Below are 16,984 nucleotides of genomic sequence, written 5' to 3' on the forward strand. Positions count from 1 at the left end.
CGTAAATCAGAAGTCTCCCTATTACAGGAGGCATGATCCAAAGGGAAACCAGAAAAGAACTCACACTGGCTCAGGTCTACATGACCATCCAGAATGGCTGAATATGCAGCAGAAATCCCAGTTCCCCCATTTTTACCAGCACCAGGATGAACTTACCCTTGACAAGGGGTGCCACACATGGGGATAGGAAGTTGTTGTACCATACAAGCTGAGAATTAAAATGAGAAGCTTCATGTCGATCATCAAGGCGTGGTCAAAATGAAAGCATTGCATTTAAACGTTGTCTGGTGGCCTGGGATAGATCAGCAGATCGAACAGCTTGCCAAGCACTTTTTGGGATGCTAACACATCCAGTAGATGCCAAGAACAGCATCTCTCCCTTCCTGGGAATAACCTGCATTGCCCAGGCAGAGGATTCATATGGATATTGCCAGACCATTCATGGGCACAAATGTCTTGATAGTAATGGATGCAGCTACAAAGTGGCCAGAAGTGTTCCCAATATCCTCCACTACAGCCTCACACACTGCTGATGTGTTGAGAAGCCTCTTCTCAAGGACTGGTGTTCCAGCACACTTAGTCTGTGACAATGGATCACAGTTTGTTGTGGAACATTTTCAGTCATTCCTGGAAATGAATGGAATTGGACATATTACATCTGTACTGTACCACACAGCTACAAATAGTTTGATGGAAAGGTTTATCCAGAGTCTCAAGAACATACTGAGAGTAATGTCAGCAGAACACTGAATCAGAAGCTCACCAGTTGCCTCCCTGCATATCACAATGCAGCACACTCCACAACCAACAGCTCACTAGCTATGCTGTTCCTGGGTTGTTCCTTGTGCTCACACTTGGATCCCCTCAACCCCAATCTCAGAAGGAGCACTCAGAACAAACAGCCGAGAGAAACTGATGGCTCCACAAACAAGGAGATTAGATGTTTCACTTCTGGACAAGCAGTCCTTGCAAGGGATGAAGAGATGATCAGAGGTGGATACATGGGTGTCCAGAGCTGTCAGAACCACTCCCTGCAGTCCCAGAGCCAACTCCTACAACCACCACAGGTGAGACCTCAGAACCTGAGATTGTTTCACAGTCACAGTTCTCACCTGCCAAGCAGAGTGATTCCCTTTCTCAGGAAAAGCGTTATCCCACAAGAGTAAGCAATTAAATCTTTGAGGTTGAATGGGACAATTTAAAAATTACTATGCTGTGGACATCTTTATAGTATTTTTATCATATAGTATATGGTATATATGTATGTACTGTATATAAGCAGATGCACTTTATATTGAGTTGGAGTTTATAGTTAAGCAAGGAGGCATGCTGTGTATTACTATTTCTGTAATACTTGAGTAACATTGTAAACATATTATTTGATTAAGCATTCTTTGTTTGTTTAATTCATTCATTAAGGAATATACGTAAAAGCATGTCACAAATCTAAAAATGAGAAGTATATGTTTATCCTAGTCTCCAGTGTTTTTCTTTCATTTAGTTTATGGAGTTACAAAATATAACAGGTGCATTTCAAGGATGCGTGCTTAGTCCACTGCTCTATTCAGTCTACACCCACAAGTGTGTGGCTAGGCACAACTCATCTGACATCCATAAATTTGCAGATGACACAACTATTGTTGGCAACATTTCAGATGGTGATGAGGAGGCATACTGGAACAAGGTAGATCAGCTGGTTGAGTGGTTTCGCAGCAATAATTTTGAATTCAAGGTCAGTAAAACCAAAGAATAGATTGTGGACTTCAGGAAGGGGAAGTCGAGGGAACACATACCAATTCTCATCAAGGGATCAGAAGTGGAAAGGGTGAGCAGTTTCAAGTTCCTGGGTGTCAACATCCTATAGGATATATCCTGGGTTCAAAATATTGATGCAATTACAACAGGGGCATGACAGCATCTATACTTTATTAAGAGTTTGAGTAGTTTTGGTATGTCACCAAAGACACTGACAAACTTCTACAGATACACCGCAGAGAGCATTCTAATTGGTTGCATCATAATCTGGTACGCAGGGCCACTGCACAGGATTAGGAAAAGCTGCGGAAAGTTGAGTTCTCAAGGACACTTTCTAAAGGCAATGACCCAAAATGGTGGCATCTATCATTAAGGACCCCCATCACCCAGGACATGCCCTCTTCTCATTGCTGCCCTCAAGGAGGAGATACGTACATCAACCTGAAGACACACACTCAGTGTTTCAGTAACATCTTCTTTCCATCCACCATCATATTACCAAATGAACAATGAACTCATTGAATGCTTACTTATTATTTTTTAAAGTTTAATTTTCTCTTTTTTATACAGTAGTATGCAGTATATAGATACTTATTGTAATTTATAGTTTTAACTTTATGTATTGCAATGTATTGTTGTCAGAAAACAACAAATTTCATGATATATGTGACAGTGATATTTAACCTGATTCTGATAGGGCATATTTCTGCATAGATACTTATACATAAAACACTTGGGATGTGTCTGAATCTGACTCTGTCTAATCTAGAAAGGAAAATGGGAGAAAGAGGCAGCTGAAGCAAAAGAAGCCTCATGAACTATGCAATAAAGGGATGAAATTCAAAACATGCATTTAAAGTTTGTGTGTTGGGACCTCCACGCAGGATGGAATTAGAAAAATAAGCTGTGGAAGCATTGTGAACATAGACTGTTCCAAAAATATATTGCACACATTAGGTGTGACTGGAAAAGGGTCACAAAGAGCCCTTGATCTGAGTGAATGACAAACACTCAGGAGAAAAGTGAGAATGACTACAAGTGTAAATATATTCTTGACAAGAGGACTGTTGTTATTTTGTGACTGAACATATAGGTTAAGTTCTTGACTTCATTCAAACCAAAGGTCAATAGATTTCTAGATATTAAGGGAGTCAGAGGATATGAAGTAACACAACGAAATAATTCTGAGATGGAAGAACAGATGTGATCTTGATGAATGGCAGAGCAGGCCCCAAGATTCAAAAAGAGATACCTTCAGCAAGTTTTGCAGTGGATAGCAACAGCAGTAACACTGTTAGTTTTCCAGGATCAACACATCTGACAGGTAGACTTACACAAACTAACCCCAATGAATTTGTGGATCAACTCTCTCAGAATCATTTATGTTTCAGTAAGATCACCTGACATTCCACATTTCAATGTGTGAAGCCCAATTTTCTCAACCTTCCTTCATACATACACTTTTTCATCCCAGGAATTTACCTAATAAATTTTATCTGCACTGCCTCCATCGTAACTATAACATTCCTTAAATATGGGGATCAAAGTTTTTCAAATATGCTTTAACGTTACATCAGAACTTCTCAACTTTTATACTCCTTCTCCTAACTTTTCTATTTTCTTGCCGTTCTTTTGTTGTTCATCTGATCCCTTTTTATGCTGCATTTGCAAGTCATTCCATTCTAATAATAACTCTGCTGTTGGTGGGCCCCTGTAATTGAGTGATCTCTCTCTCTCCTGATGGTGAGTGAGAGTCGGCTGGTCCTCGAGTCAGAGGGCTTTAAGAAGCGGCGCAAAAGACTGCAACGTCAAAACAGTGAGCTGTTGATCACCCCTCTCGTTGTTGCAGAAGTGATCTCTCTCTCCCTCGCTAGTGAGAGAGAGAGGGAGCCTATCTGAAATGTTGAAGTGTTGGGAGGGACAGTAGTTTTTTGATGGACTCTAGATTATGGTCTCTTTTGGGGGCCTTGATATTGTTTGCATGGTGAGTGGTTGGGGGTTGATTCTTTTGCTGGAACGTGGGGCAGCAGGAGGGAGAGGGGGAGGGTTAATGCTTTTGCTGCTGCTTATGCTTGGGAGGGGTGCTTTTTGGGGTTCTAACATTTTCTATTATTCATTCTTTGGGTTTTTTTCTGTTTCATGGATGCCTGTGAAGAGTAAGAATTCAGTTTGTATACTGTATACAGTCTCTGATATTAAACTGAACCATTCAAACCATTGAAATTGACTAGTAATTTTTCCTTCTGAAGTGGATAGTGTCACATTTTTTCTTCATTTTATGAAGTTCATGCCTACTAAAAATACCTATATTCCTTTATAGGGGCCACAGCTTCACAGCTTTTTAATTCACCAATCATTTTCTCATCAAAAGATTTGACTACAGTACACTAAGTCAGATTCAGTTTAGTTTATTGTCATGTACACAAGGGTACAATAAAATTTCTTGCTCAACTGAAGCTGACCGAGTACACAGTAGACATGGTAATAATAAATATAACAATAAATACGCTGACAAGCATAAAGCAATAAATTGGTGCAAACTGGAATTGTACAAAAAATTATGATGAAGTGTCAACAACATCGTTGATATAGATCATGAAGTGCTGAGTTCCTATTGTAGTCCACTGGTCACTGATTACCAAATAGAAAAAGGATCCATTTATCCCAACATTCTGTTGAAATTTAGTTTGCCAGCCAATCTGCTGTCTACACCAACCCCCAATCTCATGGACTCTTATCTTACTCTTACCTGGTATACATTGATAGCCTCTGGAAATCAGAATATAAACAGCATCTTCAGGTTCCCTTTAACCAATGCTGATTTTTTTTACATTCTTGAAGATCTCCATCATATTTTTCAACACGACTTTCCTTTCATAAAGCAATGATCACTCTGCTTGTTGTCCTATGATTTTTTTAAAATGTTCTGCTATCAACCTCCAAAACAATAAAATGCCAACATTTTTGCAATGATTGGTATTAGTCTAGTTGCATTACTTCATATATCTGTTCAGTTTCCAGAAAAGACTTCGAGATTTAATTGAATTGTGTACATTTTATTTTTAACTTTCCTTTTTAACTTGACTTAAAGTATGGTAATTTTATTATTTCTTTTCAATGACTACCATCTATAACCAATATAATTGCACTCTCTGTGCAGATTCCTTGTCAAAGATAAAATGACATCTCATCTCTAATCTCTCAAAAAATAGGCTTTTGTCCTGACCCAGTGAAGTAAAGATGGCATGCAAAAAATTGGAATAGCAATAGCTACTCATTTCTGTTAACATTGTCATTCATTCTCAATTACTTCAAAGGCAATCTTAAAAATATCTTCGTTTTTTTAAAGCAGTGTGTAGTGATGGCATTTAGAGCAGGAAATCCAGGAATTGTTTGCAGTTATGCTCTAATTAACTGAATTAAGACAGGTAATGCTTAGGAACAAAGATTAGATGAAGTGTCTTTAGTTAGAGAAAGCCACATGTTTATTCTCTTGATTGAGAACTAGTTACTGGAAAGCGTCAATCTGTGAATGCTTACAGGGAACCTCAAACTAGAATCACTTTGTGATCTACGATTGAGTAGCTTTCAGTGGACGGTTCATGTCCTTAGACTATAGACTAGGATCAGTTAATCTCAATTCCAGATAGAAGAAAACAGAAAATTATTGCAACTAAAAATATAAATGGAAAGAAATTTATCATTTTCAATGCCTGCACTTGGATATTAGAGTAAATTAGTCTTCATACAATCAAAGGGAAACCTAGGATAAATGTACATCAATGTCAAACCATCAGTAATTTAATCACAGTTTTCCCCAATGATTTCATAAAAGTTCTGGTTCTTACTAGTTGCTCTCTCTGCTTTTGTTTGTAGTTTATCCGGGCCCTCATCCCTATCTGTGCATCAGCTGAATTCCGTCTGTCTGGGATGCTGTGTCCAGGAGCAGGTATAAACCTGTAGTTGGTGCCTGCTTGGGTGCCTTCTGTTCCATCTGGGCTGGGACTCTCAATTTCGACCTCAGTGGTTTGTGTCTCTGAAAATGACAGTTTTCACACAATGCTGTAAATGTTTGAAGTATCAACAGTACTGCAAATTGAACTTACATTCAGTGACCACTTTACACCCGTACACCTGCTTGCTAATGCAAATAGCTAATCAGCCAATCCTGTGGCAGCAACTCAATGCATAAAAGCATGCAGGTATGGTCAAGAGGTTCAGTTGTAATTCAGACCAAACATCAGAACAGGGAAGGAATGTGATCTAAATGACTTTGACCATGGAATGATTGTTGGTGGATTGTTGAATATCTCAGAAACTGCTGATCTCCTGGGATTTTCACGTACAACTATCTCTAGAGCTTACGGAGAATGGTACAAAAAACAAAAGACATCTAGTGAGTGGCAGTTCTGTGGGCAAAAATGCCTTAATGACAGAGGTCAGAGGAAAATGGCCAGACTGGTTCCACCTGACAGAAAGGCGACAGTAACTTAAATAACCATGCATTACGACAGTGTTGAGTAAAAGAAAATCTCTGCATGTACAACATGTCAAACCTTGAAGTGGATGGGCGACAGCAGCAGAAGATCACAAACATACACTCAGTTGCCACTTTATCGAGCACAGGGGGTACCAAATAAAGTAGCCACTGAGCGTTAAAGAATTCGCTGCTCTACCTGTGGTCACCTCTATTTAAGCATCATTCAAAATTTTAGTATTTTTGACAAAGCAACTTAAATATGGAAAGTTAAATTTGAAATGATTTAGTGCGTATTTCAGGAATCTCTCATTTTTTTACAATTAGTAATAATTTAGAGCACAGAATACTTTATTGATGCCTGTATATTATAATTTACAGATACAATGTTCATTTGCATTACATTTATATGGTGTCAATGGACATTGTAACAGAATTAAGATCACAAAACTGGCAAATGACAGTAACTGGATAAATGACCAAACAATAAATACTTTAGAGGTGTCGATTGACTAGTACTGACCTCTATTATCCCTGTAGATTGGTGCAGGGCAAAAGCTTACAACCATTGCAAGTGCTCTAATCAGTGAAAACAGTTGGCAATTGTGCAGACAACAGTCATTTTATAAAAATTAAGTTCAGATCCAAAAAGCTGAATTGTGAAATCCTATGAACTTGATGTCTCATTCTTACAAATATCATTTCTCTATCATGTGGGCATACTGGAGATCAACTTTAGTTTACCAAATGTCTGTTAAGGTACATACAGGGGTTCCCAATCTGGGGACCATGGACACCTCAGTTAATGATAAGGTTCCGTGGTATAAAAAAGGTTGGAAACCCTTTGGTATGCACCATAGGTATGAAAGATAACATTTTTCATCAGAACAAAAGTAGTTGAAGTAAAATTCTCTTTAATGAGCTGTGTAAAATGTTGAAGAATGCTGAGACTTTAAGATTTGTTCAAATTGCCCAGATTGAAAATTCAAATAGTGCTGAGCAAAAAGAAATAGAATTTTTTATTTGCCTTGGAAAAAAAAACTTTTAAAATCTCTCAGCATCTAATGGCACAAATATTATCTTTAGTTAGATAAATATTCTGCTTGGCTCCACACTATTCAATAATGCATGCTCATATATCACAGGCAATGTTGTTCACAAGTGTTGTACTTCAATAATTATAAGGACATTAGAAGGATTTTCGCTTTTCCAAAAGTAAGAATCAAGAAGGTATGTTTATCTTTGTTCTTCATTCCTATTGTCATTAACAGTTGGCTGTCACCATTCTTGTTAAATTGACCCTGCATAAAAACAGAATCCTCTCTTTCTATAACAACATGCACAAAATTCCCTTGACTAATGAAGGCCAACACACATTTGCCTTTTTAACCACCCTACAAACTTGCTCTGCAACTTTGACACCACTGGTCACCAGACCCCAGGCAGAATGCATTCCATCTACTCCCACCCTTTGTCTCTGTGGGCAAGCTAATTCTGCAACTGCACAGACAAGTTCCCCTGGATGCCATTCCTCCTGATTTTCTGAACGAGCCTGCAACGGGGAATTTCGTCAAATGCCTTTGTATAACATATACACCACATCCACTGCTCTGCCTTCATCAATTTGTTTTGTCACTTCTTCAGAGAATTCACTGAGACTCATGGGCATAGCTTGCACCCCACAGGAGTATACTTATTTTCCCTAATCAGCTTCTGCTTCTCCAAATGCTTGTAAATCCCGACTCTAAGAATCCCCTCCAACAGTTTGCCACCACTGATAACAGACTCATGGGTCTATAATTCCCAAGAATATCCCTATTTTCTTTCATGAACGAAAGAATAACATTTTTCATGCTCCAATCTTCTGGTACTACTCCTGTAGTAAGTGAGGAATAAAGATCGCCACCAAAGGCTCAACGGGATATATCCCATCCAGCCCCAGGGACTTATCTATCCTAAAGTTTTACAGAAGTTCCAGTATATCCTCTTTTTTAACATTGACGTCTTCCAGTATTTTAGTCTATTTTATGCAGCCTTCACATTCATCCATGTTCCTTTCACTGATGAAAATTGAAACAAATTATTCATTAAGAACCTCTCCTACCTTCTCCAATTGCAGATACGTTTCCTTTTTTTTAATCCCTGATTGGTCCTGCCCTCATTTTAGTCATCCTCTATGTTTCTATAGAATGCCTTGGGGTTTACCTTAATCCTACTTGTCATGGACTCCTCATGTACCCTTCTAGCTCCCCTAGGTTCCTTCTTAAGCTCTTTCCTGGCTCCTTTATAACTCTCCAGGTCCCTGTATGATCCTTGCTTCCTAAACCATAAGTATGCGTTTTTCTTCCTCTTGACTAGATGTTCCACATCTGTCATCAACCATGTGTGTACTTTAACACAGAAATAAAAGCAGCTTCTTTTGTCCTTGCAAACATGAGGAAATCTGGTCTGCAGATGCTGGCCTTGGCGCGGAGGATGCTGTGGATGGTTTTGATATCATCAAAGTCAACAAGGTTGAAACTAAATTGGCAGGTATCCTGATGAAGATTTAGAAATGTGACTTTACAACTAACAAAACTGATACATACCTCCTGTTGATTGAAACAATGTATCACATGAGGCATAACTGTGGGTTTGTGCTGAGCTTCAAGTATCATGTCATATTCTTTTTCAAGATCAGCCATTTAAATTTCTCTCCTGATGTACCTCTACTTTGTCCACAGATATGCACTGCAGAACCTCACAAAATTTTCTGAACGTGTGGTCTCCATCAACTGGAAGGCAATGCTAGCTGGCACATGGAACCACCAGTGACTGTACGATTTCTTCTGAGTCTGACACCATCTTGGCTTTGAAACCTCTCACGGTTTCTTCATTGTTATTGGATCTGAATCTGTGGACATATTCACACTATAAAGGGTTCAAGAGAGTACCACTGTTCCTCAAGGCCAACTAGAGATAAAATAGATGACTAACGTTGTGACACCTATTTCGGATTTAATCTTTTCTAGTTCTCAATTTTTTCTTCAACATAAATTCCTCTTAATCCAAGTATCGTTACTCTATGCACGGCCTTCCATTAAATTTAGATTTTTACTGAATCTATCTTCACTAATCCAGCAGACAGCTTCTTATCATGCTATTTTCAAGATCTTCTGTAAACCTATTTTTCTGCTTGCATCCTCCATTCTTCTGTCTCAGCTCAATTTGGCATCTTTCTTTTACTACATTCCTGTTAAGAGCCCTTCGCCATTGTGACCATCACTCCTAGTCAATTTTGATCCAGTTCTCTTAAAGACAACACCATTATTTTCTTGGCCACTCACTGCCCTAGCTCCAATTACATGTTCCATCACCTTCCATTGTGTAGTTTACATTCCTTGAAGTGAATTGCTGTCATACTTCATGTGCAAATAATAGTCCAAATTTTGGAATGATCAAGTATATTACAAACAATGTTGGAAACATGAGAAAGAATTGGAGAGCTGGAGAATAATCAAAACATAAATGAAAGACACTGAAATATGCAAAAAATCTGGAACAATTGTAGAAAATACTGGAAACACACGACAGGTCATTCAACATATGTGAAAAGAGGTGCTACCTGAATATCTCTGCTAATGCTCTTTACTTTACTTTATTGTCACCAAACAATTGATATTAGAGCATACAATTATCACAGCGATATTTGATTCTGCACTTCGTGCTTCTTGGAGTACAAATCGATAGTAAATAATAAAAATTTAAATTATAAATCGTAAATAGAAATAGAAAAAGGAAAGTAAGGTAGGGCAAAAAAACCGAGAGGCAGGTTTGGATATTTGGAGGGTACGGCCCAGATCCTGGTCAGGATCCGTTCAGCAGTCTTATCACAGTTGGAAAGAAGCTGTTCCCAAATCTGGCCGTATGAGTCTTCAAGCTCTTGAGCCTTCTCCCGGAGGGAAGAGGGATGAAAAGTATTTTGGCTGGGTGGGTCGTGTCCTTGATTATTCTGGCAGCACTGCTCCGTCAACATGCGGTGTAAAGTGAGTCCACGGACGTAAGTTTGATTTGTGTGATGTGCTGCGCCATGTTCACGATCTTCTGTAGCTTCTTTCGGTCTTGGACAGGACAACTTCCATACCAGGTTGTGATGCACCCAAGAAGAATGCTTTCTCCGGTGCATCTATAAAAATTAGTGAGGGTTTTAGGGGACAGACCAAATTTCTTTAGCTTTCTCAGGAAGTAAAGGCACTGGTGGGCCTTCTTGGCAGTGGACTCTGCTTGGTTGGACAAAGTCAGGTCATTTGTGATATTGACCCCAAGGAACTTAAAGCTTTTGACCTGTTCCACTTGCTCACCACCGATATAAATGGGGTTGTGTGGTCCGCTACTCCTTCTGAAGTCAACAACCAATTCCTTCATCTTGCTGATGTTGAGGGATAGGCTATTGTCTTCGCACCATGCCACCAGGTTCTTAATTTCCTCTCTGTACTCTAACTCATCATTACCTGAGATACGGCCTACAATTGTGGTGTCATCAGCAAACTTATATATTGAGTTTGATGGAAACTTGGCTACACAATCATGGGTGTACAGTGAGTACAGCAGGGGGCTGAGTACACAGCCTTGTGGGGCACCAGTGCTCAGAGTGATTGTAGAGGAGAGCTTGTCCCCTATTTTTACAGCCTAGGTCCTGTCTGTGAGGAAGTTGAAGATCCAGCTGCAGACCTGAGTGCCCAGGTTCCGGAGCTTAGGAATCAGTTTATTTGGAATGATGGTATTAAAGGCAGAGCTGTAGTCAATGAAAAGGAGCCTTACGTATGTGTCTTTATTCTCCAGGTGCTCTAAGGAGGAATGTAGGGCCAGAGAGATGGCATCTGCCATTGACCTGTTGCTCCGGTAGGCGAATTGCAACGCGTCGAGGTTGACCAGTAGGCTGTGGTTGATGTGTGCCATAACTAATCTCTCGAAGCACTTCATGGCAATTGATGTCAGAGCCACAAGTCGATAAGCATTCAGGCATGCCACCTTGCTCTTCTTCGGCGCCAGGATTATTGTTGCCTTCTTAAAACATGAGGGGATCTTAGACTGAAGCAAGGAGCAGCTGACGATGTCAGAAAACGTTCAAGCTAGCTCACTTGCACAGGCCTGGAGAACCTGTCCCGGGACGCCATCTGGACCTGTCGCCTTCCTTGGATTTATCTTCAGGAAGGCCCTTCTAATGTCCTCCTCAGTGACGATGAATCTCAATGCCACCAGGTCTGCTTCATCTGGAGGGGGGCAGGACGCTCCTCTTCTTTTTGAATCTTGTGTAGAATACGTTAAGTTCATCAGGAAGAGAAGCGCTACGGTTATTGATATTCCCAGCCTTTTCTTTGTGCCCAGTGATCTCATTTAGACCCTGCCATAGTCTACCAGCATGCCTCTGGTTAGCCTGGGCTTCCAACTTGGCTCGATATTGCCTCTTGGCGCCCTTAATATCTTTCCAGAGTTCACGCCTGGATTCCGTGTAGCGGCTGGTATCCCTGGACCTATAAACCACAGCTCTAGCCTTTAAAAGGGACTTGAGCTCATAATTCATCCAAGGTTTCCGGTTAGGGAATACACGGATAGTCTTGCGAGACACACAGTCCTCCATGCATTTCCAAATGAAGTCCGTGACGGCTGAGGCATACTCATCGAGGTTAGCTGCCGAGTCCTTGAATAGAAACCAGTCCACTGATTCAAAGCAGTCACGGAGGACCTCATCCGTTTCCTCTGTCCAACGCCACACCACTTTTCACTGTGACCTCCCGGTTGAGTGGTTTATTTGATGTCAGGAGTAACCAGAGTAAAGATTGATCTATTTATAACAAGGGCGAGATTTAAACAAAATCTTGGGAATCATTCTTTCAAATTCTGTGATAAGATTAATTCCTCCTGTATCAGTGCCAGCATCCGCAGGAGTTGCTATGGTGGGAGCTACACTATTTTGATCCTAAGTAACAGTTCAGCTGGACTCAGCATGCTAAATGGCCTGGACCTGATGGGCTAAATGATCTTGTCTGCTGTAGTGATGAGTCTATGAATTTATTTATATGTATTTCAGATGGATGCTAGTGACAGCTGAAATGACTTCTTTCTCACCTCAAAGAATTAATCTTATATTGCCTGCACTGATCAAGGATCAATAAATGTTTCTATCAAGGTATACCGATTAACACCTCCATAGAACCATAGAAACTACAGCACAGAAACAGGCCCTTTGGCCCTTCTTGGCTGTGCCGAACCATTTTCTGCCTAGTCCCACTGACCTGCACACGGACCATATCCCTCCACACACCTCCCATCCATGTATCTGTCCAATTTATTCTTAAATGTTAAAAAAGAACCCGCATTTACAACCTCGTCTGGCAGCTCATTCCATACTCCCACCACTCTCTGTGTGAAGAAGCCCCCACTAATGCTCCCTTTAAACTTTTCCCCCCTCACCCTTAACCCATGTCCTCTGGTTTTTTTCTCCCCTTGCCTCAGTGGAAAAAGCCTGCTTGCATTCACTCTATCTATACCCATCATAATTTTATATACCTCTATCAAATCTCCCCTCATTCTTCTATGCTCCAGGGAATAAAATCCTAACCTATTCAACCTTTCTCTGTAACTGAGTTTCTCAAGTCCCGGCAACATCCTTGTAAACCTTCTCTGCACTCTTTCAACCTTGTTTATATCCTTCCTGTAATTTGGTGACCAAAACTGAACACAATACTCCAGATTCGGCCTCACCAATGTCTTATACAACCTCATCATAACATTCCAGCTCTTATACTCAATACTTCGATTAATAAAGGCCAATGTACCAAAAGCTCTCTTTACGACCTTATCTACCTGTGACGACACTTTTAGGGAATTTTGTATCTGTATTCCCAGATCCCTCTGTTCCACTGCACTCCTCAGTGCCTTACCATTAACCCTGTATGTTCTACCTTGGTTTGTCTTTCCAACGTGCAATACCTCACACTTGTCAGTATTAAACTCCATCTGCCATTTTTCAGCCCATTTTTCCAGATGGTCCAAGTCCCTCTGCAGGCTCTGAAAACCTTCCTCACTGTCTACTACACCTCCAATCTTTGTATCATCAGCAAACTTGCTGATCCAATTTACCACATTATCATCCAGATCATTGATATAGATGACAAATAACAATGGACCCAGCACTGATCCCTGTGGCACACCACTAGTCACAGGCCTCCACTCAGAGAAGCAATTCTCTACCACCACTCTCTGGCTTCTTCCATCGAGCCAGTGTCTAATCCAATTTACCACCTCTCCATGTATAACTAGCGACTGAATTTTCCTAACTAACCTCCCATGTGGGACCTTGTCAAAGGCCTTACTGAAGTCCATGTAGACAATATCAACTGCCTTCCCTTCATCCACTTTCCTGGTAACCTCCTCGAAAAACTCCAACAGATTGGTCAAACATGACCTACCACGCACAAAGCCAGGTTGACTCTCCCTAATAAGCCCCTTTCTATCCAAATGCTTGTAGATTCTATCTCTTAGTACTCCCTCCAATAACTAACCTACTACTGACGTTAAACTCACCGGCCTATAATTTCCCGGATTACTTTTCGATCCTTTTTTAAACAATGGAACAACATGAGCCACTCTCCAATCCTCCGGCACTTCACCCGTAGACAGCGACATTTTAAATATTTCTGCTAGGGCCCCCGCAATTTCAACACTAGAAGAAAGTTATATAACTTAGACCTCAGAAAGTATGAAAACATGTTTAAGGTTTTGCTTACATGACTTATGGCTTCTGAGTCTCTAAAGGGGCTATTATGTTGAAGTTCAATCCTGGATATTCCTTTTACTTGATAACTGTACTTGGTGATTGAGATATTCAGAAGACACTAGACAACCAAAATATTGTAGCAACAAACTGCTTAAAGAAACTCTCTTTTAAAGTGCATACTGCATGGTCATACAGGTCAATTCTCATTTAAGCAATGCACATAAAAGTTGCTGGTGAATGCAGCAGGCCAGGCAGCATCTCTAGGAAGAGGTACAGTCAACGTTTCGGGCCAAGACCCTTCGTCAGGACTAACCGATAGAAGAGCTAGTAAGAGATTTAAAAGTGGGAGGGGGAGGGGGAGGGGGAGATCCAAAACGATAGGAGAAGACAGGAGAGGGAGGGATGGAGCCAAGAGCTGGAAAGTTGATTGGCAGAAGGGATATGAGAGGATCATGGGATGGGACGCCTAGGGAGAAAGAAAGGGGGAGGGGGGAGGCCCAGAGGATAGGCAATACAGATGGGGTACGAGGTGGTGGTGGGGCATTAACAGAAGTTAGAGAAGTCAATGTTCATGCCATCAGGTTGGAGGCTACCCAGACGGAATATAAGGTGTTGTTTCTCCAACCTGAGCGAGGCTTCATCTTTACAGTAGAGGAGCCGTGGATAGAAATATCAGAATGGGAATGGGACATGGAATTAAAATGTGTGGCCACTGGGAGATCCTGCTTTCTCTGGCAGACAGAGCGTAGGTGTTCAGCGAAACGGTCTCCCAGTCTGTGTTGGGTCTCGCCAATATATAGAAGGCTGCATCGGGAGCACCCGACGCAGTGTATCACCCCAGCCGATTCACAGGTGAAGTGTTGCCTCACCTAGAAGGACTGTCTGGGGCCCTGAATGGTGGTAAGGGAGGAAGTGTAAGGACATGTGTAACACTTGTTGGGCTTACAAGGATAAGTGCTGGGAGGGAGATTGGTGGGGAGGGATGGGGGGTGGGGGAATAAAGGAACAAGGGAGTTGCGTAGGGAGCAATCCCTGCAGAAAGCGAGGGGGGGTGTGGGGAGGGAAAGATGTGTTTAGTGGTGGGATCCCGTTGGAGGTGGCAGAAGTTATGGAGATTACCTCAAGATATGTTGAACCCGGAGGCTGGTGGGGTGGTAGGTGAGGACAAGGGGAACTCTATTCCTAGTGGGGTGGTGGGAGGATGGGGTGAGAGCAGATGTGCGTGAAAAGGGAGAGATGCGTTTGAGAGTAGAGTTGATGGTGGAGGAAGGGAAGCCCCTTTCTTTAAAAAAGGAGAACATCTCCTTCGTCCTGGAATGAAAAGCCTCATCTTGAGAGCAGATGCAACGGAGATGGAGGAATTGCGAGAGGGGGATGGCACCTTTGCAAGAGACAGGGTGAGAAGAGGTATAGTCCAGATAGCTGTGAGAGTCCGTAGGCTAATAGTGGACACCAGTAGATAAGCTGTCTCCAGAGATAGAGACAGAAGGATCTAGAAAGGGGAGGGTGGTGTCAGAAATGGACCAGGTAAACTTGAGGGCAGGGTGAAAGTTGGAGGCAAAGTTAATAAAGTCAACGAGCTCAGCATGCGTGCAGGAAGCAGCACCAATGCAGTCGTCGCTGTAGCGAAGGAAAAGTGGGGGACAGATACGCATATAGGTTTGGAACATGGATTGTTCCACAAAGCCAACAAAAAGGCAGGCATAGCTAGGACCCATACGGGTGCCCATGGCTATACATTTAGTTTGGAGAAAGTGGGAGGAGCCAATGGAGAAATTATTAAGAGTAAGGACTAATTCTGCTAGGTGGAGCAGAGTAGTGGTAGAAGAGAACTGGTTAGGTCTAGAATCCAAAAAGAAGCAGAGAGCTTTGAGACCTTCTTGTTGAGGGATGGAAGTGTATAGGGACTGAACATCCATGGTGAAAATAAAGCAGTGGGGGCCAGGGAACTTAAAATCATTGAAAAATTTCAAAGCATGAGAAGTGTCACAAACATAGGTAGGAAGGGATTGAACAAGGGGGGTTAAAACAGTGTCGAGGTATGCAGAAATGAGTTCAGTGGGGCAGGAGCAAGCTGAGATAATAGGTCTACCTGGACAGGCAGGTTTATGGATCTTGGGTAGGAGGTAGAAATGGGAAGTGCGGGTTGTGGGAACTATAAGGTTGGTAGCAGAGGATGTACCTCTTCCTATAGATGCTGCCTGGTCTGCTGCGTTCACCAGCAACTTTTATGTGTGTTGCTTGAAATTCCAGCATCTGCAGATTTCCTCGAGTTTGTTTTCAATTCTCATTTATTTATTTTTTGTTGTATGACCCAACCAGTGTTATACAACTCCATTTATGTGCTGAAAGTTATAATATTAATGACATATTTCTGGTGCTTCTGGTGTGGCCTCCGCTACATCGGTGAGATTGAGGGACTGCTCCATCAAGCACCTTCATGCTGTCTGCCGCAACAGGTGGTATTCCCTGGTGGCCACCCATTTTGATTCCACTTTCCACTCCTATTCTAACATGTTGGTCCATGGCCTTCTCTACTGCCACAATAAGGCCACTCTCAGGTTGGAGGAGCACTATCTCACATTCTGTCTGGTTAGCCTCCAACCTAACGGCATGAACATCAACTTCTCTAACTCCACCCTTCCATTTTTCTCTGTATCATTCCTGATGAAAGGTTTCAGCTCTAATCAATGACTGTTTATTCCTCTCCAGAGATGCTGGCTGACCTGCTGAGTTTCTCCAGCATTTTGTGTGTGTTGCTCACAATATTTTTATCTGGGTTGATAACAGTCCATGATTTAGAATTTTAAACTGAATAACTATCCTGTTTATTTGCTCTGCTTTGCTGAACCAGCTTGCACATACAGTGAAAATATTAGAAGCAAACTGTACTTTACAAATTCCCTGTATTTAATAAGCAAGTAAAAGTATCACTCAGAATCATGGAGATATTTCAAAATTGTTGATGCAATAATGATAAAAGGATACCTAGA

General features: G+C 41.4%; 1 protein-coding gene across 1 annotated transcript in view; it reads right to left on the reverse strand.

The window, feature by feature from the left end:
- Positions 1 to 16,984, reverse strand: part of LOC140195377 (insulin-like growth factor-binding protein 4) — a 120,546-nt gene that overhangs the window by 51,042 nt on the left and 52,520 nt on the right. The window contains exon 2 of the mRNA XM_072253589.1: positions 5,604 to 5,791. Within this exon, the coding sequence (XP_072109690.1) occupies positions 5,604 to 5,791 (188 nt within the window). The remainder of the gene's footprint in view (positions 1 to 5,603; positions 5,792 to 16,984) is intronic.

Source organism: Mobula birostris, chromosome 3 (genome assembly GCF_030028105.1).
Source record: "Mobula birostris isolate sMobBir1 chromosome 3, sMobBir1.hap1, whole genome shotgun sequence".
Taxonomy (NCBI): Eukaryota; Metazoa; Chordata; class Chondrichthyes; order Myliobatiformes; family Myliobatidae; genus Mobula; species Mobula birostris.